The sequence below is a fragment of the Centruroides vittatus genome, unplaced genomic scaffold (genome assembly GCF_030686945.1).
Source record: "Centruroides vittatus isolate TY-2023 unplaced genomic scaffold, ASM3068694v2 scaffold_2707, whole genome shotgun sequence".
Taxonomy (NCBI): Eukaryota; Metazoa; Arthropoda; class Arachnida; order Scorpiones; family Buthidae; genus Centruroides; species Centruroides vittatus.
The window spans coordinates 605208-632539 of NW_027122692.1; the positions used below are offsets into that span (position 1 = coordinate 605208).

At 36.3% G+C, this 27332-nt stretch overlaps 3 protein-coding genes across 6 annotated transcripts in view; all 3 read right to left on the reverse strand.

The window, feature by feature from the left end:
- Positions 1-839: 839 nt before the first annotated feature.
- On the reverse strand, positions 840-8811 carry LOC136987756 (ciliogenesis-associated TTC17-interacting protein-like). 2 transcript variants are annotated; one of them, XM_067285513.1, is made up of 9 exons: positions 8555-8811; positions 8416-8488; positions 6831-7036; positions 6673-6759; positions 4394-4558; positions 3508-3635; positions 2662-2738; positions 1165-1232; positions 840-1102 (listed from the first exon to the last, which is right to left on the reverse strand). In XM_067285513.1, the coding sequence occupies exons 1-9, from the start codon at positions 8726-8728 to the stop codon at positions 950-952; spliced, it is 1131 nt and encodes a 376-aa protein (XP_067141614.1). In that variant the 5' UTR covers positions 8729-8811; the 3' UTR covers positions 840-949. The 2 variants fall into 2 exon arrangements, with proteins under 2 accessions (XP_067141614.1, XP_067141613.1); XM_067285512.1 differs by having other exon boundaries at positions 6831-7069; positions 8555-8809.
- A 1862-nt stretch (positions 8812-10673) lies between these two features.
- Positions 10674-23636, reverse strand: LOC136987763 (cilia- and flagella-associated protein 53-like). Of its 3 annotated transcripts, none has more exons than XM_067285526.1 (7): positions 23261-23264; positions 14760-14876; positions 14467-14681; positions 14293-14390; positions 14016-14217; positions 10948-11042; positions 10674-10885 (listed from the first exon to the last, which is right to left on the reverse strand). In XM_067285526.1, the coding sequence occupies exons 2-7, from the start codon at positions 14862-14864 to the stop codon at positions 10782-10784; spliced, it is 819 nt and encodes a 272-aa protein (XP_067141627.1). In that variant the 5' UTR covers positions 14865-14876; positions 23261-23264; the 3' UTR covers positions 10674-10781. The 3 variants fall into 3 exon arrangements, with proteins under 3 accessions (XP_067141627.1, XP_067141628.1, XP_067141626.1); XM_067285527.1 differs by lacking the exon at positions 23261-23264 and adding an exon at positions 21258-21395 and having other exon boundaries at positions 14760-14880; XM_067285525.1 differs by lacking the exons at positions 10674-10885; positions 10948-11042; positions 14016-14217; positions 14293-14390; positions 23261-23264 and adding exons at positions 21258-22452; positions 23475-23636 and having other exon boundaries at positions 14543-14681; positions 14760-14880.
- Positions 23637-23649: 13 nt separating this feature from the next.
- The window catches only part of LOC136987790 (centromere-associated protein E-like), a 43391-nt gene continuing 39708 nt past the window's right edge, over positions 23650-27332 (reverse strand). The window contains exons 17-18 of the mRNA XM_067285553.1: positions 26029-26134; positions 23650-23922 (exon numbers count right to left, since the gene is read on the reverse strand). Coding sequence (XP_067141654.1) covers positions 23650-23922; positions 26029-26134 — 379 coding nt within the window. The remainder of the gene's footprint in view (positions 23923-26028; positions 26135-27332) is intronic.

Here is a 27332-nt window from a genome sequence, read left to right on the forward strand (position 1 = left end):
AAAAGTTAAAGAAAGTCATGTCTTGATATTTACTTTCAAAACTAAAAAAAAACTAAGGATCATTTGGACTTGCACTATCTCAGTTAAGGGTTAATTAAAACTTTCTTTCCTTTGCACACTTTCACATAACGAGTTAGAATGTTCTAGCTCATTGCTCACAACTCTGGAGGAACTAATTCCATCTGTCTCACCAATATATTGCTTTGCCGATTAAACCGCCAGTTAACCAATCAGAAGTGAATAAAAAACCACTGGCTTGATTTACCAAACTTTTTTTATATTTATGGGAATCCATTTGTGTCACCCAAAGACAAAAGACTCCAAAACCATTGAAGCCCATCAGTAGCCAGGTGAATAAAACCACTAAACACTGGTAGTTGGTCATTGGGTTTGTGCCTCGACAACAGGCATGTGTAGTTTACTGCATTTTCTTCAGTTAGTAAAATCAAGATGAGGGCTAGTTTCTCATAAAAGATCTCCCTGGAGGTTTGACCCTCGGCAGACCATACTCGTGTCGCATTGCCGTGTACGAATAAACCTAACCAAAACAATTAAAAATCAATTTTCACACTTGCCATCGTTCCTAATTAGAATCCTTTATCGATACCACCCTATATCTAGTATGAAAAATGTTCTGTAATTATTACGAACATGTACTAGACTCTGCACCTACAGAGCAGCCATGGCACCGTAGGTAATTATAATTTAATATTGGCATAAAACCAACATAAAATTGGTGTAATTACAATTTAAAATTTTCATTTAAACACATAACTCTATTTTCCTGCATATAACCGGTATGTATGGTACTTGTGTTATCTGCAAAGACAACCACGGAATCATTATAATCATTTTTGTTTATTAAAAAGTTAGATATAATGTAATTACAGTACATTTCAAATCAATTCAAAACAATCTTTTCTGTTAATATATTTAAATTTTTAGTTTACTAATCTTTCAAATAGTCATTAAAAAAATGTGTTGCAGCATCACAAATATCAGCAGGTTTCTTGTGAAGAAGAAACAAAAGGAAATCGGATAGCAGTGCCTTCACTTCGGGATTCCTATGAAGATATTCCATGTAATCCGCAACAACGGCTGCCTGGAATATAAAGTATCGAATTTGATCACAAAAATAATTGCATATTAATGCAAGCCTTATACCTTTCTTTCATTAAAATATGACCACAGTTGAGGATTCGACTCCCAATCAGCCAAAAAGTTTGGAGGAGCTGAAAAATTATAAATAACAATTTTTAACCTGTCTACTGTAGTTTTAATGCAAATAGGTCTACACTTAATATGTATGCCTATTAATAATAATAATATACATCAATAATTCTTGAAAAATAAGCAAAATTCAAATCACTTGTTACCTTCCTGACTGTTATAACAGGGAAAATATGGCAATCCGGCAAAAGGATGACCTCCAGATTTTTATATTTTTAGACTCAAATGTCCAGAAAAGAAAAAATTCTAGTTTTTTTCTGTATGTATGAATGGATGTTAGTATGCGGGGGGCAAGATTTTTTTTTTACCGTTTTGAAGCTTAATAACTCCTATGCTTTTTGACAGGGAGGTGTGTTTGTTTATTAGAGAAATTGATGCTATTAGGCCTAAATTTTAATGGTTAAAGGTCGAGGGGTGGAGAGATAAAAGGGGTCGTGTGTATCTCCAGTAGGATCAGACTTGATGACGATTTGCCTCGTTACTAGCATTTGCAATTTTTTATAAAACCCATCAAAATTAAGCTTTTTGCCATTTTATAATAATTAAAAATATAAAAAGTTTTTAATAGTAAAGTATAACAGATGGTTCCACACATGCAATTTTAAATGTTGCCGGGAAAGTTAAGCAACTTGTTGCTGGATTTTTTTTCTTGGAGGCATTGAGCACGTTGCCTAGAAAAGCGTCTTTAATACAACCGAATAAGCAAGCCAATGACAAAGCCTATTTTATTTTTAAATGAAATATGCTCTGTCATTGGCTTGTTTATTCAGTCGTGTTAAAGCTGCTTTACTGGGAAACGTGCCAACTATCGCAATGATTGATTATAATTTGGTTATAAGCAGTGCTGCCGTCTGCTGCTGGTGGAACTACCCTGACGGCGCTTTCGTTTTATCCTAGATTATCCTAAATTGAGAAAACTCGCCGAGCTCGACCATCATGCTCATGCTCGGATAAAAAAAAAATGATTAATATTTTTAAACTCAACAATTTTTCAAGATTTTCAAACAAATTCTCCAGCAACATTTTTGAAATTAAATACAAGTAGGATCTGACAGTATGATTTTTTAACCCCCAAGTCAAGTAGCAATTCATTGTCTACGACTTGTAAATCAACATTAACATTTTAAACAATGGCTCCAAAAACCTCACTGTTAAATTTTGCGAATTTTCAGGTTCAAGCTAAAGCAGATATGAAAAAATGTCATTACTGAAATCAAATCTGGCATAGATATTTTTTACAAGTGTACAATAAAAACATCAGATCACAGGGCAGTTTTACCCTAGATTTACCCTAAACAATACCCCGACAGGTTGAAATTACACTAGAAACGGCAGCACTGGTTATAATAGTTGTAATTTCTATATTCTAACGTTATATCAAACAATACTTAACATCATTAACATTTAGATTAAAAAAATAATATACAGTACCTCTTCCCAATCCGATTGGCAGACGTACTAGAACCATCTCGACTGGAGCGTCGGATTGTTTTCTTTGTGTCATGTGGCTGAAAGTATTTAAAAATTAAAGTAAAAAAAATTGGCAATAACACTATATTATAATTGCATACTTGCATTCTCATTTATAAATGTTTTTTACACATAGAATAATGATTAAAAATATTTTTATTGACATTGCCATAACACCGCGCATCCATACTCCTATGCGGCGCCCGGGAAACGCAAACACGGCGACAACGCGGAGAGCCCGAAAACCTGCGCAAGCGAGGGGCCTCACACGGCATTATTTGCCCGCCTGCCTTCAAAACGAATTAATTCTGAAAGGCAACGCCTTACTAGTAAGTACCCCGTAATACACAACACACCTGCAAGATGGAAAAGTTACGGACAGGGCCCTCTAATAGTAAGCCGCTACACTGTCTACTGCAGGAAGGCAAGGCTTATTGTAAACTGAAAAATTGCACATACCAGCGATTTCACTCTTACTCACATGTTGAAATTAAGTGTGAATGTTTTGAGTGATGTGTTATTGTTCAAAATTACAAAAATACAGCGAAAAAAGTTACCGGATTTATTCTATTCTATTATTAATAGTCACACCCAATTCCCCCCAAAAAATAGAAATAATACAGAACTTATAATAAACAGCGCACTGCAAGATGAAAAGAGTTAGACAGTGAGCTGTTTATTAGTATAAATAGTGTATATACAACCAAACCTCTAAACAACGGCCACCGAAGAAATGTTTAAAAAAATGGCTGCCGTTTAAAAGTGGTCGTAATTGGAGGTACGACTGAATAAATACGTAATGCATACAAATCGAGATGATTATAATAAGTCGTCCATATTTCTTCTTCCTTTTTAAAATTTGTAGTCTTCTGTTTCACGCCAACTATATACACCAGATGCCTTTGGATTGTTTGTCCCATTTCTTCTAAAGGAACCTAAAAAATGGTTTTAAAAAATGATTTATATATTCTATGTTTAAATTACCGAATTCTTCAATGTCGAAAGAATGCATAACAGGTATATGTTAAGCAACACATAAATGTAAGTCCCTTAGGATTATAATGGAATTGAAAATTTGTAGCTATCTGTACTTTTTCTATAGTTTTAGATACATAAATACTTATTGTGTTACATATAGCCTGCATTAATAGTAAATTATAGCATGTAGCTTTGTCTAATTACACACAGCGATGTTTGCTTGACAACATATTCTCGAAATGTATCCTTCCTCTCAGCGGCGCGTACCTGTATTTGTTAAAATTAATGCCTAGCTGTGTTTATTTATACACAATCTTTTAATGAAGATTCTAGTCGTTATTAGTACTTACAACTGTTTTATAAAAACCCGTCTACCCTCAAATTTAAGCTTTTTATATTATTAATTATTATAAAAAGGCAAAAAGTTTTGATAATAAAAACTCTTAATAGATGGTGCCACACACAATTTTAACTTTTTAGCCGGGAAAGTTACGTATCTCGTTGCTTGATTTTCTACCCTGCTTCTACCAGGTTAGAATATAGAAATCAAAGTTGAATTTTCTTTTGTAAAAGCAGTGTACAGTACATAGTGTTTATTGTGCTTCAAGGGTTTTGATGGATAGCTCCATTATAGATGTTAGAAAACTTAATTATTCGTGAGTGGAAGATCATAAAATTCAATATATAAACTATTAAAAGTCGAATAAATACTTACGAAGGTCACGGTACATTTTCCTAAATTTGTGTCTATCCCGTTTAAACAGAATGGACCTTTCATTTTCGTCTTGAGAATATATCGATGAAGCAGAAAGCTCGCGCCTTCCGATATAAATCCCGGCAATTCTTCTCTTGGTATTGTTCTAGTAATCTTTTCGTGTATCTGTAAAGATATCTTCGAGTGTTATGAATTGATACTATCGTTAATACTGTAGATGAAGACCTTGTATGAGGAGACAAATCATATTCAGGAACAAAAAGGAAAGAATGACAGAGCGAGCAATTCTCATGTCCGCCGCACGAAAAGATCTATCATCTCTCAATTTTGTTTCTAAGTTTGTTTGTATGCGGCAACACCACACGTGGACGATCTGCCGTGGGTACGTGCCTTTTGGAAAGACTTTTATGGGAAAACTGGCCCCTATTTGGGTGTCACAAACGTGAAAAAAAACTCGGAAAACTTCGCGTGGCCAGCCTGTTGGCGAGAAGCAAACACACGACCAAATACCAGTGTTCAGTGGTTTTATCCACTCGGCCAATAGTGGGTTTGACCAGTTAGAAGCTCACAATGGTCCTTCTCTACCCCATCAGATATCAATACAAACATTAATTTTTCTTGGTGGATACTGGCTCGAAAACAGGTAGAGCTTTCCAAAAGGGCAAACACTTTCCCCGACTGAGTTATCGTACACATTCCAGTTTTCGTTACAAGTGACTAACCAGTCTCCAAAAACGTTGAACATTTTGCCATGCCAACAGCAAAGAGCATATGGTGATGTCCATCGTCCAAACTTTTACACATTACCCAGTTTGTTTATACTCCATAATATCATAGTATATACAAAGCTCATTTTTTTCTGCCGTGACAGGGATAGACAAAAAATGAGTCTTTAAGAAGTAGGCCTTTAGGATATTACCGTTAACATCGAGTGCCTGCGGGTATGTGGCTCATCTTGAAATTTTCAGCTAGAAATTTGGGAAATTGTGTTTGAACCATCCTAACGTTTGCAGCATCCTCCCTTAACTCTTTCCGCCCTGTGGGCACTAAGAGGGCCTCTTTTAGTAGGCCGATTATAGGTTCGGCCAGGCCCACAATGGGGCGACCGGGTGGTGAGGGACGGGGCCCGACATATCCGAACGGACCACCCCACGAAAAATTCCTGGGGATTATTCGACCCGTTCGGATTAAATCCTGGGTCCCCCAGAGCGGTAGGCTGCCATCTTGACCGCTCGGCCATCCGGCCTTACCACTTACCTGTATACATCACAGCTAAAATTTTTTGGAAAAAGTGCATTTATCTAAAGTGTTGTACCATATTGTATTGGACTTCCGTTCCATTGTCCCCATAGTTTTTGTCGGGATGCCGAAATGTCCTGGCTCGCCAGTGGTAGCGGGGATAAAATCATGGAATACCGGTAGTTGGTCATGTGTTCGTGTCCTCGCTGCCGCTGGCCAAGTGGAGTTTTCCGATTTTCTTCACGTTAGTAACACCTAAGCAGGTGCCAATTACGCGTAGAAAGTCCTCCCTGGAAGCACCCCGTCGGTAGATCTCCCACGTGTCCCGTTTCCCCGTATGCAAATAAAACAATAAACCGAAATGTTCCTGAATTCAGGATTTTCCCAGGAAAATGTTCCGCATTTCAGTGTCTCACGGAATTTACCTTTTAGAATTTCGTTTTATTTTAAAAATAAACCACGGTTGCGAAAGATACGTTCTTCTGATAAGTGTGCAGTTTGGGCTATTGAGAATTCACCGGCATACGTGTGAATTAAATTAGTAATAATACGAGTAAAATTGTAGTGTCTGGAATTTGCTACTTATTATTAAATTGTGGCCCTCTTATTTTTATCTACGTCATAAACAAGTGGTCCGATAAGGAGGATGGGTGAAAATACGGAAACAAGAGAGAGTGAGCGCTGTATTGGCCTTACTAAAATCTGGTTTTAATTTTTTAAATCGAGTTTTGTGGATGTACAAATCTAAAAAAGAATTGATTCCAGACAACTTTGAATTCTTGATTGCATATTCTGGCAGTGTTGATAATCTTCCTGTGTCTGTTTTCAGTGTTATGTTCCTAGTTTTCCAAATCCTTATTCCATACATAAGAGGCAAATAAGATTCAATTTCAGAGAGAATCTGATTGATGCACATGAAGATTCGCACCATTTTCTCTCTGATATTTCAGGTTTTGTTCTGGGGCACACTAGTGCTCAAACTGACGCAACTTATAACTTATTACGTTTAATTTTCTATAATAAAAATAACAATTACGTACCTGTCCATTAAAAATGATTTTTTTAACTGTGTAATTCTTCTCGTCCCTTAATAACACAATTCTTTGGTCAAAAATGTTTTCTTCCGACTGCAAATAAAATCGTTAGTTTCCGTCCACTTTCCTAATTCCATTAATTTAAAGTACAGTACAATAGTTACTTCTTCCGTTCTACGGTAAACTTGTTGCAGAGTTTCCAGATTCGTGGTGCAGATCGTAGTTATGTCGGTCGCGTGTTTTACGTCATCGATCACGGCAGAGCTGTTGGCGTGAATCATTATGCACCGATCATCTTCCCTGTTTATTCTACCCATTACGATTATGAATTCGCCCACAGACTCTTCTTTCGTGAATATTGCCAAACAATCTGGAAATATGAGTTGCTGTACTATTTCGGGATCTGCAAAACGATATTTACTGTAAGAAAATTTATTTTCTTGTATCTTTTGTCATTATATCAACTATGAGAACATTTAATGTACTGTACTGTGTTAAAGTGTACTATGACAATGTACTACAGTACAGTAAAAAGGCGATCACAAGCTATAAAAATTGGTATTATACATTACGTATGAAGCTTCAAACTATAATTCAAGATCGGAATTGGGTCCAAGTTTTGTTCGACATAAGACAAAGTCACACGGGACAATGGAAAAAGTCGTACATTAGTTTCGCTTATATTTGCAAAATAAGCTAGAAGTCATGGATTTTGTTGTTTGTTGATAATGGGGTTTGGAGCTGCCTTGGTAATTAGGAAAAATGCAACCCAGACGAAAATGGGGCACGTGCCCGGATGTATGGGCACCCCGAATCTATGTACAGTACAGTTTACAGAATTGAAACAGAAGCGAGCAGGGAACCCGATACGGACCCATAAACATCTGGGACTCATGGAACCCACTTTAATCCAAGAGTCATTACACAGATCTTTCCAAGAAAGACCATTAATAATCCAAGGCAGTATTATACTACTAAAAATTAACTTGCAAACTGACACCTTAAGAATGGAATGCGCTTGCACATGACACCAATCATGTTGAATGTAATTATATCATTTCAATTAAGACAAGGTCATAAGTGTTTAACATTTAAAGATAAAAGAGATGATAATTCAAATTATAAAATCGTAGAGCCACGAATAGCTAGCTACCTTTATGGGAGAATAGACAGGCAGACAAGTTCATGGTGAGAACCAATAATGAAGGTCCTCCTACGTGGGATCAAAATCTGTCAGACTTTCATAATTTTTATGGGTAGTTCTACAATTAAGAGTTACAACAACAGAAAAATAATGTTTATAAATATATGAGACAATATTCTGATTAAATAAATAAATAGCGGACAGACAAGTAACTTCCGGTAACTCGTAGTTCTTAACATAATTAGACGGAAGAAATTTTTGAGACTGAAATACAGTAAAACCTGTCCAAAAATGTTCGGTATCGCGCGATTCCGGCTTATACAGTTTTACTGTATAAGAGAGAGTTTCCGAGTTATTGGGTTGATCCACGGAACACCTTAATAAAAATATCGCTAAGTGGCGATTTTGGCCCTACCGAAATCATTTTCTAAACACTAAGTTTGGAATGCCACTTACTAATTATAACAATGTAAAATTACGTTTAACGTTAAATTCTACGTTTATAGTAGCGCCAATAATTCCCGCGCGGAAAAATAATTAACTATACATAAATTCGTTTATATTGTAGAATTTAATAAATTGAAATATTTAAAGCGATAATTTACCGATATTTTCAAAAAACTTTCTCTTCGAATCATTTATCGCCTTCATCCATTTTGCGGCATATCGTCTCGCAATCTGAAATTTATGAAATTCATATATTAAACTGTACATATCTTTTTTCCCTTGTAAACAAAACTTAACTATTTCTTCGTCTTTCGTTAATTTCTGATATATTTCTTCCTCCTCTTCCAGTTCTTCCAGAAAACTTCCCTCCGATTCACACTCCTCCATTTCTCCATCATCCTCCAAACTTCCTTCTGTATCTTTCGTTTCCGAATCAGCTTGAAATTTTTCATTTTCCGTTTCTTCCTCCATTTTCTTTTTCGTTAAAAAATTTCGAATTCGCTCGATTAATTTAAAAAATAATTTTGATCACCAGAGGGCCAAGTACCATAAACTCGAAGGTTCGAGTGGTTCCCGTACTGGGCTCTTACGTCAATTTGACGTCATTTCTAAATTCGTCAGTTATAAAAATTTGGAATTCGCATCGTATTGACGTGAACTTTGAGGCATTCGGCAAATTGTTTTACCCATTTTTTACTTCATCCTTTGAGCACTAAGGAGGGTTATTTTAATCATATCCATCGTGGGTTTGAAAGGTTGTGAGGGACATCCAATATATCAGTATAAGATTGTTCACCCAGATCAATTCCAAGTCCCAGAGCGGTCGTATAGCCATCTTAATAGTGGTTTTTGATGTGGACTTCGCATCCTAGAGAAGACATTGGCAACCCGTAACACATGTACAAAGCGTGGTTCTAGAAGTAAATTTTAATGGCATGCTGCACCAGAGCTTTCAAAATTGGCAATTCTCTCCTCCCATGTTAGTCCCCGTTGCAAAAGATCGGACTCTCGGCCTCTGAAAAAACCCTTTGGCCCTCGACCGCAAAATAGAATCACTTGACCCACGATCAAAACGACTGTATCGATCGTGGGTCGTGGGATTTGCTCGATGTTTTGACCGCGTGGGTTCTAGGCCCACGGTACGACAAAACAAAAAACTGACCAATGAACATTGTAATTTATAAGACTTACCGAGATTATTTATTACACTTTCGTAACTTGTTTGCAATAGTAGTATGTTACTAACAGTACTTGCAATGTTACAATCTCTGCACTTGGTGCAAGAGAAGTACAGATTTAACACTAAAAAGTATTCATATATTTAACACCTCTTCAAAATTATCAAATAAGACTTGCATACTGAAAGACAATTCCTGTAAACACAGGAAAGTCACAATTAAATAAATTAACATATTTATAAGTGCAATTGATCTCGTGATAAATTGGACTTAAGTTCTTGTGTAGAGTTGTCTGCGGAACATCAGTTTTGCATCGTAACTACACTTTCACGGGTAAGGTTATGACATGCTCGTATGGGCTTATACTCAATCCTACTCCAGAATTATGGGATGAGTAGAAAGTTACTAGTCCTTGAAAAATCATCATAGTTTATTTATTTCTAGCACAGAGATGAAGAAAGTATGACATATACATACCCTATTAAATAAATATATGGATGCACATCTTAAAATTCAATGTAGACACTGGTGCCAACCACCAACTTCCTCAAACAACCTGGGATTGCAACACGGATGGACACTTCTCTGTACATCAGCAATTGAACCTGTAGTTATTAGCTTTGAATAATAGTTCTCAATTGTTTCTGGATGGATTGTGTACCCTTCATATGGCGGTATCTCTGTACCGCCACCACAGATTTCCACATCTTGTAGCGTGCAGCAATCCTTGTTCGCTCCCAGACAGACGTGTGGTCGGCCATCTTTTTTTCCACCGAGCGTACGGCCTCTCTCTGTCACTGCCCATACCCACGGATGTGAGATTTATAAAATTTTAATGACTGATGTATATGCACACAAATTTTATTATGATTGCATTATTATTACAAAAATTAGTGATATTTTCAATGCTTAGTTTCTATCCACCCACCCTGTATATTGCACGAACTATATCTTTGAGCTAAACACTATGCACAGCCATTTCCTGTATCATTGCAGTTATAGGCATACTATCAGTACATTTCGAATTAGCATTGCTACGTCTTTTCTGTCTCGTATTTCTAGAATTTCAAATGTCAACATATTGAATAGTAGTACCAATGACATGAAGAAATGTCTGCCTTGCAATTGTCACCATTACTGTTGTACTATTTTGTCAAAAATAACAATACTAAAAGCTCATAAATGGCACTATTATACATTTACATCACTCTGATAAGAAAAGACAGAAAAAACAAAAATACAAAAGGTTAAAATATTTTATTTAAAATATACATTGTAACAAATTTAAGATATTAAATTAAAAATATATATCACTGATAATGTACTGTACAAGAAGCATGCGAGTGTTACTGTATTTTACATTCGTCTTCTTGCTCCGCAGGAGCGGAATCGATGACGGGTGGACAATCGCTGTCGATCGTTTTGGATACGCTATTGATTACTTTGTTTGCTGTAAGAGCAGATATTTGTAAACATTTTGTCAGAAAGAAAAAATGCAAATAAAATACATACCTGGTAGTCTACTCCCGCATATATTTTGTAAAGGTGAGTCTTGCAGGGGTTTGACTTGATCAAATTTTAAAACATTTTCACTCTTCAACTCTTTCCTGAAATTAGTAAAGATTTCATTGGTTTAAGAAAAGACTTGATTGAATCAAAAAGTGAAAAAATAAAATCATCATTGTATTTCTTTTATCTTTCGAATCAAAGAATCTTATAAAATCGAGCAGGATTAATGATTTCGACGTACACATTAAATGATAAGCCCTGTCACCCGTATGCCAAGATACGCACAAAATTAATGGGACAACAATAAATGTATTGCATTAATTAGCCAAGAAATAATTCAAAGTTTAATGATAATGTTTGGAGTGCAGAAAACAATCTTCCTATATAGTCCTATTCTAGATTTGTTGCAATGAATGTTTTACTATATTTTTTGAAATCAATTAACATTGTGACCCTTTAACAGAAAAACATATTTCTCATCACGGCAAGAGAATTTTAAATGAGATTAAACATCAGAACAATCACCTTGTCAAATCGGCAGATTTTAGAGAGAGCACAAGCAAGCCAGGGTCTTAAGGGAAAGGTATCATATGGATTCTACAGAGAGGATAACATATATTCTGAGACAAATGAAAACACCACATTGACTAATCATGGGAGTTTCCATTTGTATCTCAATCATTTAGGACAGACTGGCAATCCTAATTGTAGGATCTGCAACATTGAAAATGGAGCCAATAATTAAATCTGCCATTGTTCAAGGCTTAAAGACTTAAAGAACCGAAAATAATTCTTGGAAACAAAATGCTCCAAAAGCAACTTACTAAATATTCTACAGGCCAGTAATACTTTGTTCAAGCTAAGCAGGATTTATTTTTGAAAGGACCGACACTTCTGTAAAATGGCACCTCTCTCCACAGGCTCTCTTCCCCCTTTTCTATTAATTGGATTATATAAGCCACCTTTCTAATGGTTCTTATCAATTTTTAGTCGGAATACCTATTATACATTTTAACTGGACTGTTACAGTGTTTACAATCTAGTTAGTATGGTTTTTCACGTGAGCAGTTTAACTATGCAATGTGAAAAATGTGTAAAAAAATGTCATTTATTTAACACACTACTGTTAATCTGAGTTGTTATTACATTCATGTAAGTTTCTAACAAACTATCTTCCTCGTGCATTGTTGCACGAAAGAGATTATCCTTGAAACATCTGAAATAGCAGCAGAAGTCCTTGGACAATAGAGAGGTTTCAAGGTTGTATGTCACGTGATAAAATGCATGTTTGTGGTCTAGCTTCCGCTTGCTTAGCTTGCATGTGGTTTGTTATTTGACAGGTTGGGAGTACTTTTTTTTTCAATTTAAACTTAATAGAACTGCAGTATTTTTATATCATGGACAAAGTTAAAAAAAAGATTCTTTTCTGGCAGGTTATTCTCGCAATATGACAGGACAAGATGCTGCTTCATACAAAGAGAAAGTTTCATTATATCAAGGTGTCGATCCATACAAAGCCAGCATCTTCGTTGTAGATCAAGAGTTGTGGTCTAAAGTAGAATCTAGTGACATCGTAAACTATTTGTTTTTGATGACAAATTACTACACTCACAAATGAAAGCTTCCAAATCTTTAGAGGCCTATAACTATCTTACAAGTAGCTGTGTTTCTCCCGATTATGTGCTCTTTCATAACACTCCCGATATGCAGTTGGGTTGCAGCAGACTGCATGCCCCATTATATATGGAGTATGCAGTCTCACCCACGTATAATGTTGGCACCCAGTCTGGTGATGACTTGTCATAAAATGAGGAAGGTTTTCCTTTGGGTAAAAAAACTTTTACAATAATATATATCACAGTATTAAGAAGAACTTACCATTATGGTATGTTATATATAAATAATAAATAAGAATTTGTCAGGAACAACTTGAGGGTTACTATGTAGTGATTATTTCTTACTAATGTAAAAAATTATGTTAAATTAGTGTATACTAAACTGTATAAATTGTGTTCAATGAGGGATAATTCTACATATAATTGGTTGTCGTCGTTGAAAAATTTGCTAGATTGACACAGTTACTCTTTCCTATGGTTGTCTCAAGATCCCGATTTAATCGAAAGCTATCAAATGTTAATTATAAAAAGTGTGCTGTGAGCAAACCATACAAGAAGATTGGTCTTTGCTGGAAAAAACAAACATTTTCAATTATATCGTAGTGTTAAAACGACTTTTGTGTGTGAGGATTATTTGTTTATGGACATAAACTATCATGTAAAACATTCAATACTGCAAATGTAATGTGGTCAAAATTATGCTTTGACATATAATAGTAGTCTAATAATAACACCTGAGAAATTTTGTAGTAATTGTACTATGAAAATGTATTCTTTCAATGTATAAAATTTGAAGCAAGCAGGAAAAAGTATTAAATACTTTTTCCTACTTGCTTCAAATAAACCCTGAAAAGATATAATCAAAATACAATATTGCATTTTTCAAAAAACAATTATTATAACAGTTATACTTATAAATTATAACAGAAAATGTATATCAGCTTTAAGTGGAATTCATAAATAGCCCTGTGTATACAGACATAATAGATTCAATTACTTTATACTTGTATACATAGAGCTATTTTTATTTACATTTACACGTGTATCAGTGGTTCTTGTAATACCCCAGGCTGCCACGACTTTCTAGGAATGTCACAAGATTCCCAATACCCAGTAATTTAAAGTGTATCCAATAGCTGAAGATTGTATCGAAATATTCGGTTTCTTATTCAGTTAAAAAATGTGTCTATTTGTACGGTACATTGAATGTTTTTTTTTTTTACTCTTTCCACCCTGTGGGCAACTAAGAGGGCCTCTTTTAGGAAACCCATTATACAGGGCAGAAAGAAGGGGGGAAACATTCAATGTACTGTACAAATAGACACAGATTCTTATTCAGTTGAAAAATGTATTTCAATACAATCTTTAGATTTATTGGATATTGAGTACACCACAAACACACCAATATTAGCATTTTATTTGCATGCCATTAATAAATGACTATGAGATTCTTACACGTCATACTCCATATTATTTTCCTTCATATTGTTCCTCAATCTTGTATTTTCCTTTTTAACTTTCTTGTATTCTCTTTCTAAATTATGAAGCCTGTTTTCCATCCAACTGATTTTTAAATTATTGATAATGCCGCTTCCGCTTCCTTCGTAAAACTGATTGTCTTCCTCTTTCGACTCTCTCGGTTTTGGTGGGCAAACTACTGCAATATAGAAAGTATTTAATTTCGTTTCATTCATAAAATTACAGGTCTATTCTACTCTCTCTTAAGACTTACTTGAAAAATCTACTGGTTGTTGGAGACGTCTCATTTCCAATTTTAATTGCTGTACTTTCTCGTTTAAATATTTGTTTTCTTCTTTAGAAGATTCGTAACTTAAAAAAGTAGATGCAAAACACTTTTAAGAAAATTATATTTTTAAAGTAGTGTATTTATCATCTACACGCTTACTCTTTTTGCACGTTAGACAATTGATTCTTCATTTCCAGATTAAGCATTTTCTGTTTACACAATTCTTTTCTGGCTTCCATGACAGCATTCGTGTCAGTGGATGGCATCTCCTCTTCCGTCTGCGAACCCATGTTTTGTGGTGGTAGTTTATTATTTAACTTCTCTGACAAATTGTTTAGCTTATCCAATTCAGCTTCTAACAAACTAACTTTTAGCTAAAACAAATAAGATTGATTAATCCTTAATTCGAAATAAATAGTTTCCAAAATAAACGAAAAGAGATTGCATTCAACCTCATAATCTGTTATCTGTTTTTCTTGTAATTCTACAGTCGACGACAGATTTTTATTTGCCGTTTCTGCTTGAATAAGTTCTGCTTCTATATCTCGCTTTTTCATAAGTGTATTTTTCTAACTAAAAAAAAAAAAAAAGTGTTTTATATATTAGGCAAGTGTGTAGCAATTGTAGCTTTTTATTATGCTATAGCATCATTAGGCATTTTACATTTGACAATTATTATTACATGTTCCTTTGAAAAAATGCTATAGAAATGTAACTGTAAAATACATTAGCGGAGGATTTTTCGAACAATGCTTCAGTATTCTTTTAGTTATCCCAAAAACACTTTAATTAATGCTTTTTACTCAAAACATTTTGATAATTTTATAAACAAAATTTATTTCTCCAGTTTCCTCAAATTCTTTTAGACAAGGCAATCGGTTGCTCCACTGATAGGTGATTTCAGTCAAGTGTAACGGCGACTCGGCTGTGCCGCTTACAAGGAGACGGCCAGACGTTTGCCTCTCTGATTCGAATGAAACTTGCCGCAAACATAGCCCTAAACGGAAGGAGATCCTTGTCCAAATAATGGGACCCACTTCTCAAGCATTTTTGAAAAACAAGCCTCTGAAAATTGAGTATTTAGCTTATAAGTCTTTGGAAGTGTAAGGTATGGAATCGCCAAGACGAGCGATTCCCACCTGTTTGTTATAACGAACTTTCATAACGGAAAAGTAGTTAGGATCGGCCGGTAGAAACGACCGTTAGGAACTTCCGTGGGAAGAACCGTTAAGTTTCAAATCGTCGACCATCGGATGATTGGCCGGCGGGAAGTGACCGTTGGCAGCCGTTGCGGGAACATTCAAATTTGATTGGAGCAGGGTTCGAACGCCGTCGACTATTTAAGCTCGGATCGAAGTTCGGGTTCGGATCGGCTGGCATCGGATCGGAGGTGATCGTATCGGAGGTGATCGGATCGGATCAAGGGAGATCGTCGTTATCGAGGTGCTAACTAACTCTCTCGTTGGAAGTTACGTGTTTGTGTACGAATTTGTTCCTGACTCGGAGGTTTTGTTAATTACAAGTCTGTTTGTTCGTAAGGAGTTCTTTCGACGAATTTGTACGGGAATAGTCGGTTGTTGTTCAGACTAGTGTTTGTGCATAATTAATTGTAACTCTAAGTTGGATTATTCTGTACATTTACTGTAAATATAAAATTTGTGTTTTTCGTCAAACCGACTGAGTGGTTATTTTGAACATTACTGGCGCAGTCGACAGGATAATTTGGATACTTTGGATTACGTTGGATTATCCTGGATTATACTCCAAAGAATCGGAAGAACTGAGCTACGACAGAGAAGCAGACGGACGTACAGAACATCACCAGCAATTAGACCCAGGTAAATTATTTGTTTCTCGCTAGCACACAGAGATGCCTAGACGCGCGAAATCGCGGCAGCTAGAGGCTAGGGACTGGGAGGATGATGAGCAGGGAACGGCGCGTAGGACAGACAGGTCGAGTCGTGAACTCGAAGCACGTAAGTTACGGGCCGAGATCGCGAAAATCAAGGCGGCGAGCAAGGAGAGAATCGCGAAAATCAAAGAAGCGACCAGAAGAATGGAAATCAAGTCAGAGGCAAGAATGGCGGAAATCGAGACGAGGAGAGCAGAGATAGAGTTAGAACGACTTAAGTTACGGCTGGGGATCACCGGAAAATTAGACGATACGAAGCGGCAGGAACAGCAAACACGATCCGAAGGACTTAAAGTCGAGGGGAACCGCGACTTCGGGGATAGAATTAGCTTGTCGGGAAACAAGCCGCAGGGGGAATTGGATAGGCCAAGGGAAACTGACCGGCAGAAAAGAGGGTGTCCTGATAGGCGGGTAGACGATGAGGCCGAACGCATGCGACCCAAGGCAGCGGACCGCGTGGTGGTGGAGGTGAGAGCATCCAAACTCTCTTGCCCACCGGGGAGCGGGGAAGCAAAGGATCAGGTCAAGGCAATGCGGGGAGAAGGGAGGCCCACGTACGTAGCCGGATCGAGGACAGGAACCGCTGGGGTCAGGGTGGCCAAAGTCCCCATGCTAAGAGTAGGAAGTAGGCGCAGCTCACAGGTAGACCGGGACATTAGGGAGCCTAGTGGAGTCGCGGCAAGACGAGAGGAGGCAGTTCATAATATCCAACCCGAAGTCGGGAGGTCGCTGAAGGAAGCTGAGACAGTAAGCGGCAGAAATGGTCCCCCAGTTAAGGACGTTTCGGGAACGGAAGCGTCGGGGTTAAGGGAGTCATGGGTCCCTAAAGCGGTGACGGGAACGAAGGAGGAAAGCCAACTCGTTGGAGCCTTCGGTCACCAGGTAGAGGCAGGCGTAGCGTCAGTGCCGCTTGGATTGTGGGAGGAAGGACGCGAAGAAACGCCGGGATCGGCACGGGTGACGTGTGCGATCACCAATAAGTTAGGGAAAGCGACAGACGCCCTCTTAACGGAAAGGGACTTCCGAGTGCTGGTAGAAGCGAGAGAGAAAGCGGATTCCGAGGCAAGAAAAAGGGAATTAGCTGAGGAGCAGAGTATATTAAGTGCGGTAGCGGGGATGTTCGTGGAAGCGAGCGAGGGGGTTAAACGAGAGCCGCCCGACGACAAAAACCGGGGGATGGTCATAGGACCGCTTGACCAGACACAAGGGCGGCAGCGCACGGCCCAGTGTGAGCGGAGGGCGCAGTCTGAGCAAAATAAAGCAGGGGACGCGACTCCTATTGCGAGGAGATATTCCGGTAGCGAATCGGATAGCCGAAGCGAACGACCCGCCGCGAACAGGAAACTGGAGGGCGAGGACGCTGATGAAGGGAGGCCGGGAGTCAGAGCAGTAAAGAATGGGGTAGCTGGGACGCCTCAGGGTCAAAATTGTGGCGTCAGGGAAATAATCGACTTGGGAGATATCGGCCGGGAACCCGCGACTCAGTTGGCGCAACACGCCGATGACCAAAGACGAGCGACCGGGGAAACTAGCGAACCGCTGCTAGGGTTACCGAATACGACACGGGATGAACCTCTGGATGCTACGAAGGAGTGTCATTCCGTGGACGACTTGGCCGGATTGATTGGGCAACAGGCGAACGTGATCTTGGCGACCGTCACTCGGGTTCAAAGAAAACACAGCGGTGAAGAGACCCGGAGGTCTCGGGCCACGGCGGGCGCGGCCAGTGGCCAATCGGAACCACCCACACACGTGCTAAGTCCGGAGGGAGGCATATCGCCGGTCCGGAAAACGACGGACAACGGTCACAACCGAGCTCGCGGTAAGAAACCCAAATTCCGTGAGAAGGGCCGAGCGACATCTGGTGACCAACAAAACCGGATGACGCGCCGAAGGCGACGGGGACGACCTCCTCGTAGGGGGACCCGCGCGGATAGGTCTCGGGGATCCAAGGGGTCCTACACTATCGCGAGGCATCTCTGTGCGCGGGTTATAGCGAGTTTGCCCGGTTGTACCGGAGGTAAGGGTCAGTCCGCACCAACGGACATGTGTAAAATTGCTGAGTGTTGTTGGATCAAACAGGCTTGGGCTAAGCTCAGTTTGATCCTTGGCCGCGGAGGTGTAAGGTATGGAATCGCCAAGACGAGCGATTCCCACCTGTTTGTTATAACGAACTTTCATAACGGAAAAGTCGTTAGGATCGGCCGGTAGAAACGACCGTTAGGAACTTCCGTGGGAAGAACCGTTAAGTTTCAAATCGTCGACCATCGGACGATTGGCCGGCGGGAAGTGACCGTTGGCGGCCGTTGCGGGAACATTCAAATTTGATTGGAGCAGGGTTCGAACGCCGTCGACTATTTAAGCTCGGATCGAAGTTCGGGTTCGGATCGGCTGGCATCGGATCGGAAGTGATCGTATCGGAGGTGATCGGATCGGATCAAGGGAGATCGTCGTTATCGAGGTGCTAACTAACTCTCTCGTTGGAAGTTACGTGTTTGTGTACGAATTTGTTCCTGACTCGGAGGTTTTGTTAATTACAAGTCTGTTTGTTCGTAAGGAGTTCTTTCGACGAATTTGTACGGGAATAGTCGGTTGTTGTTCAGACTAGTGTTTGTGCATAATTAATTGTAACTCTAAGTTGGATTATTCTGTACATTTACTGTAAATATAAAATTTGTGTTTTTCGTCAAACCGACTGAGTGGTTATTTTGAACATTACTGGAAGTTTCAATTTTTGTAATTGCAATAGTGGATTGCATAAGATGCTAGGTATATGAACTGCATGACATAGGTTTCTGCCTTTATACTTTTACTTATTTTTAAAATGTGTAACAAATGTGTATGCATGAGGAAATCGTCCATAACATTAAAATTAAAAAAAAAACACTGTGACTACACTACCCTATTTTCATATCAGACTTGTCTTTTTTGTCTACGTCCTAAGCTTATTTGCTTGTGTTGATGGAGTATGTATTCCAAACATCTAAGATGTAAAAAAATTCCGCCAAGTAAAAATTTGACAATTTAGACAATGGTCAAAATTTTTTTACATCTCACATGTTTTTGTTTAATAATTGTATTACTACGTTAATGCGCTGCCGACCGAACACTTTGTCAATCGACGCTTTCGGTACACCACTTAGAAAAATCGTTATTAAAAGTTTTAATTGGCATAAATTGAGCTTTTGTAATTCTGAGTAACATTTTTATAAAATTCATTTGTTTCCATGCAATTTTATCTTTATAAGCATAAAATTAGGATGTAAAACTGAATTAGTTCTATGGGAAATGCCATAAACTTTGACCTATCAACTTGGAAGTTTCGTGTTCACCTCACGGATAACAAGAAAGCTTTAAGTTTAAAAGTTCGGCTTTCTAGACCCAGTAGTTTTTTCTCTATGAGCATTTGCAGTGCCAGAAAGCATTAAAAGTTTTTAAAAGTTAAAAGCATTAAATGCATTTAGCATTAAAAGTGCCAGATGAAGAAAAAGAAAGTACAGCTTTTTTTGGCAATTTTTGCACTTTTTAACTGCTTATATTTCAGCAATCACTTCATAGAAAATCTTGAAATTTTGCACACTACCTAACAAAACAATTTTCTTTTGAACAAGATACTCAGAATTAATTCAGACGTTTGAGGAGGAGAAATCAACCCCCGATAATTGGCAACTCTGATTCCTGTATATTTAGTCAGTCTTTGACTTTTTTACTTTATTTTTGCTCCTGATCAGGAGCAAAAATAAAGTAAAAAAGTGAAGAATCAGAGTTGTCACAGATGTGACTCCTGTTTAGGAGCAAAAATATCTGAAAATAAATATGAAGAAAAACATTCTATTTAATGTCATACAAGAATTAAATCTACAGGGACTTTGTTTCTGCTAAACAGAAAATGGAAACATGTTTTTTAATCTCTTGTGCTTTAAATGCGAGGAATAACAATAGTAATAATAATGTTAATAATACGATAAAATAATTTTGTTACACATTTAAAAAAACTAAAAATGGGAAGATGCAAACCTACATCACACACTACCTATACCTAGCATCTTATGCATGTGACTATCACACGTACAAGAGTAAATGAAACTTCCAAAGACTTATAAGCTAAATACTCAATTTTCAGAGGCCCATTTTTAGGAATGCTTGAGAAGTAGGTCCTATTATTTGGACAAGGAAGTGTTTATGTTTAGTTCTATCTGCTCACCAAGTTTTGTTCAAATCGGAAAGGCAAATGTCTGACTGTCTCCTTGTTAGTGCTCCATGTGAAAGGATTTTCCAAAGGAGCATGCCATGTTTCTACTGCAGAGCTATACTGATGCATATTAAGGACCCTGATAAATAGCACTGCTAATGCTCTCCTCTTATAACATTGTCATCGTCACCGTCTGTGATAATGCTGGCAGATCTGACCAGATTCGTCTGGTGTGATCTGCCAGAGTCTGAATAAAAAAATATCGCATATTCCACATAAGTCAAGTTAAATAATGGCAGACTAATAGTTTTGTCGAAGTCACTTAGTGACTTTGTGTTGGCCCAATTGCTCGACGCAGCCAAGCGGTCCGTGAAGAAAGCTTCACACCACTTGTGATGAAGACCTGCATCTCTCTGCCACAGACACTAACGTCTGCATACCTTCAAAAAACAAGGATTTCAATGGAGAGGAATGAACGTAACTGATTTGTGCCGTTCAGTGGTGCAACCAAATAGCCTGTCTGAAAGTCATCCAAGATGGATAAATCCCAGTAAAATACTAATATTTTTGGGCTTTCCAGTCTAACTTCAGAGATATCAACACAGTAATGATAGAAAATGCAACATGGCTTCTAACATCACATATAAACATATGCTGCTTCAAACACTTCTCCAGTTAGTTGGGAGTGAGCATATAACAAAAAAACATGGCTATATGCAAATAAATTTTATATAAATCAAAATAGAACTGTTAATTATAACAAAAATTTAGGCCAGCAAATTCCTTAAGTATGAAATATCAATACCAAAAAGTAAAACAAATGATTAACAACACCATTGCACTTACCTGAGAGGACATGTCTGAAAATGCTTTTGCATCTAAAATGGAGCATTGAATAACTGAATCCAGTCTTTCAATGTTTGGCACAAATCTTAGATCCTCTAGTTCTTTCGAAAGAGTCTCAAGTTTCGTGGTTAATAAATTTTTTTCGTCGTCCGTCTTGCATAACAATAATTTATACCTTTCAATCTCCTCGTCTTTATGTTTTACAACATCTAATAAAGAAGAAACCTCCATCTGTAGAGAACGTGCTCCCAAGTTTCTAGCTTCCTCGTCGGATAGCATTTCTTCAAGTTGTGCCAACTGCTTCTTTACGTATTCTTCCGATTTCTGATAGTTGTCGTTTATATTATAAATTTCTTGTAATAATTCATATTTGACATTTTCCTGTTTGTATTTCTCTTGTGCTATTTCCATTTGTAACTCAAATATATTGCGAAAGTTCCTCTCGTATCTAGAATTTATGGCACTGTCCGAGTCAAGTATTTCCATATACTTCTTCCTATATTCCTCGATTATTAATTTGCATTCTTCTACTTGATTTCTATAAGACGGAATTTTTTCTTTTAAATCGTCTATTTCTGTTTTATATAAAGAGATATTTTCTTTTATCGATGATAAAAGCTCCTTGTTTTCCTCAAATTTAACTGTAGAAACAGCTTCTGTAGAATTTATATTTGCCTCTTCTGTATGATGTTTTTGTGTAATATTCTGCATCTGATACCAATGACGTGTTTCTAATTCTGCTTCTCTCGAAACCAAAATTTCTTGTTGCCATTCTTCTACGATATCGAGATAGAAAAACTCTAAATTTTGATTTTCAGAAAGTTTACCTCTAATTTCTTGTTGACACGAAAGTTCAGTATTTAAAGTATTCAAACACTTTTCAATTTCTTGATTTCTCTGTTCTAAGTCAGAAACGATCTTTTCCAGTTTGGAATTTTTATCCAATATTGCTAAAATTTCTGCTGTTAATTTCTTTAGAGGCTCGTTAAATGTTGCAACTTCTTCTTTTAACTGTTTTTTCTCAAAATCACACTCTCGTATCGACTCCGAGAGAGAATGGATTTGCTTTTTATAATTTTTGTTATCCTCTTCTAATTTTAAACATTTATCATCATTCAATAACTCTAGAATCTGATTACTAAGAACTTTGACTTCGGTTTTCTTTTCTTTTATCTGTTCGTTAAAGTTTTCTGTCCTAAAATGAAATTATAAACATTACTTAGTATCTATGCGCAATTGATTATAAGTAATTCTTTAATGTAAAATATTAATTCTAGAATGGTTCAAATTCAAAACGTTTTACTAAATTCATTCATTCCCAAACCAGAGGCAATACTAGAAAAACTGCAAATACGTGCAACTTTTTTAGACATTATACTTTAAGAAAATGCTTTTTAAACTAGCATACCAGCAATATTTTTTACGTGTCAAGACTAATACTATATTTTTACTGTAATTTGCATTACTGTATTCAAATTCCCGAATTCTTCCACAACGGTATCTTTATATTTAGATATCTATCGTGTCAATTTAAGACTGTCTTTACGTCTGCCACACAATAGTGACGAAACAATTAATCAGAATCGAGCAAATCTCATCATGATTTCCAAATCTTCCACATTTAATAACAACATTAATTACTTATTTCAAATGGAGATTAACATTTTTTTAAATTATGATATTAACAATTAAGTATTAGTTTATTAGAAACTTTCATGTTGACAAATCAGAGAGTATGCAATGCCTTGTACATGAAGTGATGTCTGTCATGGCAGACTTTTCTTTCGTGTAGTCGGTGTGATGAGAAATTGCGCTTGATCGGTACTAATTGTTCTCATTTTTGGGGATAGGGTGACATTAGGTTTGCCACCCATCTGGCATTGGGCCACCTTGGCCGGCAGTTTCGAATCATAGAGAGCTTCTTTTGAACAGCAATGCATCAGAAAATTGGCACGTACAAAAATTTTCTACGATAAACGATCCGCATTAAAATGAAAGAATACTAACTGAGAGCTATCTGTATGTACTGTAGCAGTATTGCATAATTATTATTACTGTATGTGTTTCTGTAAACACGCATATTATTATTATAAATCAATGGTACTGTAGCAGTCAATGGCTCGCAGATTGGTACCAGTCTACAGATGATCATTCGAGCAGCACTGCTTTAAAGGATATTATAGACATTCAGATATAATGCTTAAACTAGACACTTACGTTAACTGCAAAGTATTTTTTGAATGATTGAGTTCTTTGTATATTTCGTCTAACTGTGTGGTCAATTCTTTTTCACGAACAGATTTTTGCTTCAACTGTTGTTCCAACTCAAAGATTTTCTCATTGTCCTTCTGTAAATTTCTGATCATTTCTTCATTGGTTTGCTAAAAAAAATTTATAAATACTTAAAAATCTGATTAAACTTTTCTTGTACATTACAGTATTCAATTATAAAATAACTTACCAACTTATTCTTCAGTTGATTTAATTCTTCAAGTAATTTTTGTTTCTCTTCACATATTTCTTCCGTTACTTTTTCTTTGCTAAAATTGAAGTTGGGAATAACACTTCTCCTCTCACGAGATTTAAAATATTCTTTTGTAAGCAATTTCTGGATTTCTCCCATTTGAGCTTCTTGACTTTTGATGCGTTGATACAATATTTGGATCTATAATCATTGAAATGTATCCTTTACAAATTCTATAAACGTATGATTTTTAATTCATTTCCAGAACATTGTACAGAAAGAATAAATAAGTATTAAACTCTTATAAATTATAAGATCAAAAAATTATTTGGATGCGTGCAAAATGAAAAAAATAAGTTTTATTTATCTGAAACAATTTAACCAACCATATTTCATATTTATTTTTATATCACAAATTTGAGTGTGGGTCACCCACACGGTTTATGGCTTACATTGACTTAACAAAGGCGGATAGGCCAGTGGTTGGCAACCTACACACGCTGGAGTGCCACAATTTTTTATTCAAGTATCGAGTACTCCACATGCTACTGAAATCAAACTAGTAAAACAATGTTAAGAATACATCATTTGACTTTAATAATACACACTACAGTAAACCAGGATAATACAACATCATTAAAAATCACAATATTTAAACAGTACTGGCTCCCTTGATGTTCAAATTTGGAAGTTAACAGTTTAATATTTGGTTACTAGTTTGAATTTTTTTAACTTTATGCACATTTTCAAATTTTCTTTGGTTAAACAAATTCTGTACGGATTTATAATATATTTCGTCACTTTAAATGTTTGCTCACAGTAGTACGTTCTACCGAAAACAGTTAAAAGAGCAAAGGAGACTTTCCTCACACATGAAAATCTGTCTGGAAGTCCATTCTACCTATCAGTTATTATAACAAAATTTTAATTTATGTCTTATAAATTATATTATTATTAAAAAAATAATTTATTAAAATTACTGTTATTAAAGCACTGAAAAACTTTGGTTAATTGTCATTCGTTTATTCATCCAAAAGATCTCTTTTCAGTGGTTATGAAAGTTAAGATATTGTATTTTCAATTCGTGTCTACTTGTCCAATGAAATGGATGGTACGAAATAACACAAAGTATCACAATGAACGTGACAATGGTAGACTGAAATAATCAAACTCTTTATATGGTTTTCATTTTAATGTTTGTTATATTATAGTATTTGATTTATATAACTACAAACGTTATCTTATGTAAGGGTTTATCACACCGAGTGACCGTTCTAAAGTATTTTAAAAACTCTCTATTCCTCTACTGTACACAATTTAAATAATTGTTAAAATGTATGTGTTAGATTGGTCACTTGATGTGATAAACTCTTACATAAGATTACCGTTGTAAATATAAATAAAATGTTTAATAAATATACAAAAACTATAAATACATTTTTCACAAAGAGTAAAAACCTTTGCCATTGTTTGTCTTCCGTCACTCACACCACCTCAGTCCATTAAAATTTACAAACAGTACGGAGATGTTTTAGGCTACTATCTCTACAATAAAATATTACAATACTACTTTTTACTGAAATGTATTATTACAAGAGTATAGTTGTATTATTACAAGAGCACCAGAGGATACTTTACCATACTCAGTGGCGTAGCGTAGTGGGGGCGGCAGGGGCGGCCCGTCCCGGGCAGCACTTTTAGGGTGCGGCAAAATTTCACAATAAATAATAATAATACAATACACCTGTACAATACACAATAATGATGATCGTTCTTGCCGAAAAGGTCTTTAGAATTACTGTATATTTTAGTCTTTTAAATTGAGATACCTTAATAAGGGGGCAGCAAAATTTTCCTCCGCCCCGGGCGGCTGACACCCACGCTACGCCACTGACCATACTCTGCATATTTTATTGCAGAGACAGTAGCCTAAAAAGGAAGGTCATCTCCATACTGTTTGTAAATTTTAATGGACTACTGATGGTGTTAATGATGGAAGACAAACGAGGGCAAAGGTTTTTACTCTTTGTGAAAAACATTGTATTTATATTTTTTATATATTTATTAAATGCAAATTACTGTTGGCCATGTTTTATTTATACTATTTTTTAGTGAAATTATATAAATCAAATACCATAATATAATATAATAGAAGGGTTAGAAGTACGAAACAATTTAATAATCTTAATCTTTGTTGTCATTTTTTGCCCGAGCAATATAGGGCTCATCTGCTAGCATAAATATGGTAAGAAAGAAACTTTTATTAATTATATTTCTTTAAATAAAACTTTACATAATTTAACTTACAAGATCATTTTCTCCAATATTATCTTCAGATAAAATTTGCTTCTCAAGCGTTGTAAATTCTTTAATTTCTAAATACTCGTTTTTTATTCTTTCATAATCATCCGTACTGAAACATAATTCAGAGATTATTCCTATTCGAAAATTTTTAAATAATTATAAAACTGAAATTTATAAAATTACAGAATTAGAAAAAAAAAATTGAAATCTCAAAGACATATTCATACAAATTGCATTTTTTTTCTTCTTTCCTATATTCATTTATATAAAAATCGCTTGTTAAATTTGAAGATTTTTGGAAAATAATTTTTTGTCACCTGCTGTTAATTCTTTTATGTACTGTAAAAATATATTCGAAAGACAAGTTTAGAAGAAAAAGGCCCTTAAAAAAATATTCTAGCTATTGTTGCATACATATACGAGGGTCATTCTAAAAGTAAAGAACGTTTGTCTCTCTAGATATTTTTATTTAAGATAATGAAACAAAACTTATTTTACAACACACAATGATAGCTTAGCTATTTTTCTGCGTACTCACCATACAAATTTAAACATTTGTCGTAGCGTATCACCAGCTTTTCTGTGCCTTCTGCACACTCGGTTACCGCCAAGTTCTTGAACCAGTCATTAACGGCCTCTTTCAGTTTGTCGTCACTTTCATAGTGATTCCCAATCAAAAAGCCTTCAATTTGAAAAAAAGATGGTAATCACTCGGAGCCAAGTCCTGGCTATAAGGAAAATGTTCAAAAACTTCCCACAAACTGCAGAAGCAAGTTCTTCATCAACGCAGCAGCAATAACACACATCTGCATGCTGCTGCATTGATGAAGAACTTGCTTCTGCAGTTTAAGCGGGAAGTTTTTGAACATTTTCCTTATAGCCAAGACTTGGCTCCGAGTGATTACCATCTTTTTTTCAAATTGAAGGCTTTTTGATTGGGAATCACTATGAAAGTGACGACAAACTGAAAGAGGCCGTTAATGACTGGTTCAAGAACTTGGCGGTAACCGAGTGTGCAGAAGGCACAGAAAAGCTGGTGATACGCTACGACAAATGTTTAAATTTGTATGGTGAGTACGCAGAAAAATAGCTAAGCTATCATTGTGTGTTGTAAAATAAGTTTTGTTTCATTATCTTAAATAAAAATATCTAGAGAGACAAACGTTCTTTACTTTTAGAATGACCCTTGTATATGTATGCAACAAAGCAAATATTTTCAACCCTGTTTAATGGGCATCGTTAGGCTAACTTAGCCTGACAATGTCCATTAAACACGGTTGAAAACATTTGCTTTGTTTTATTTTCTT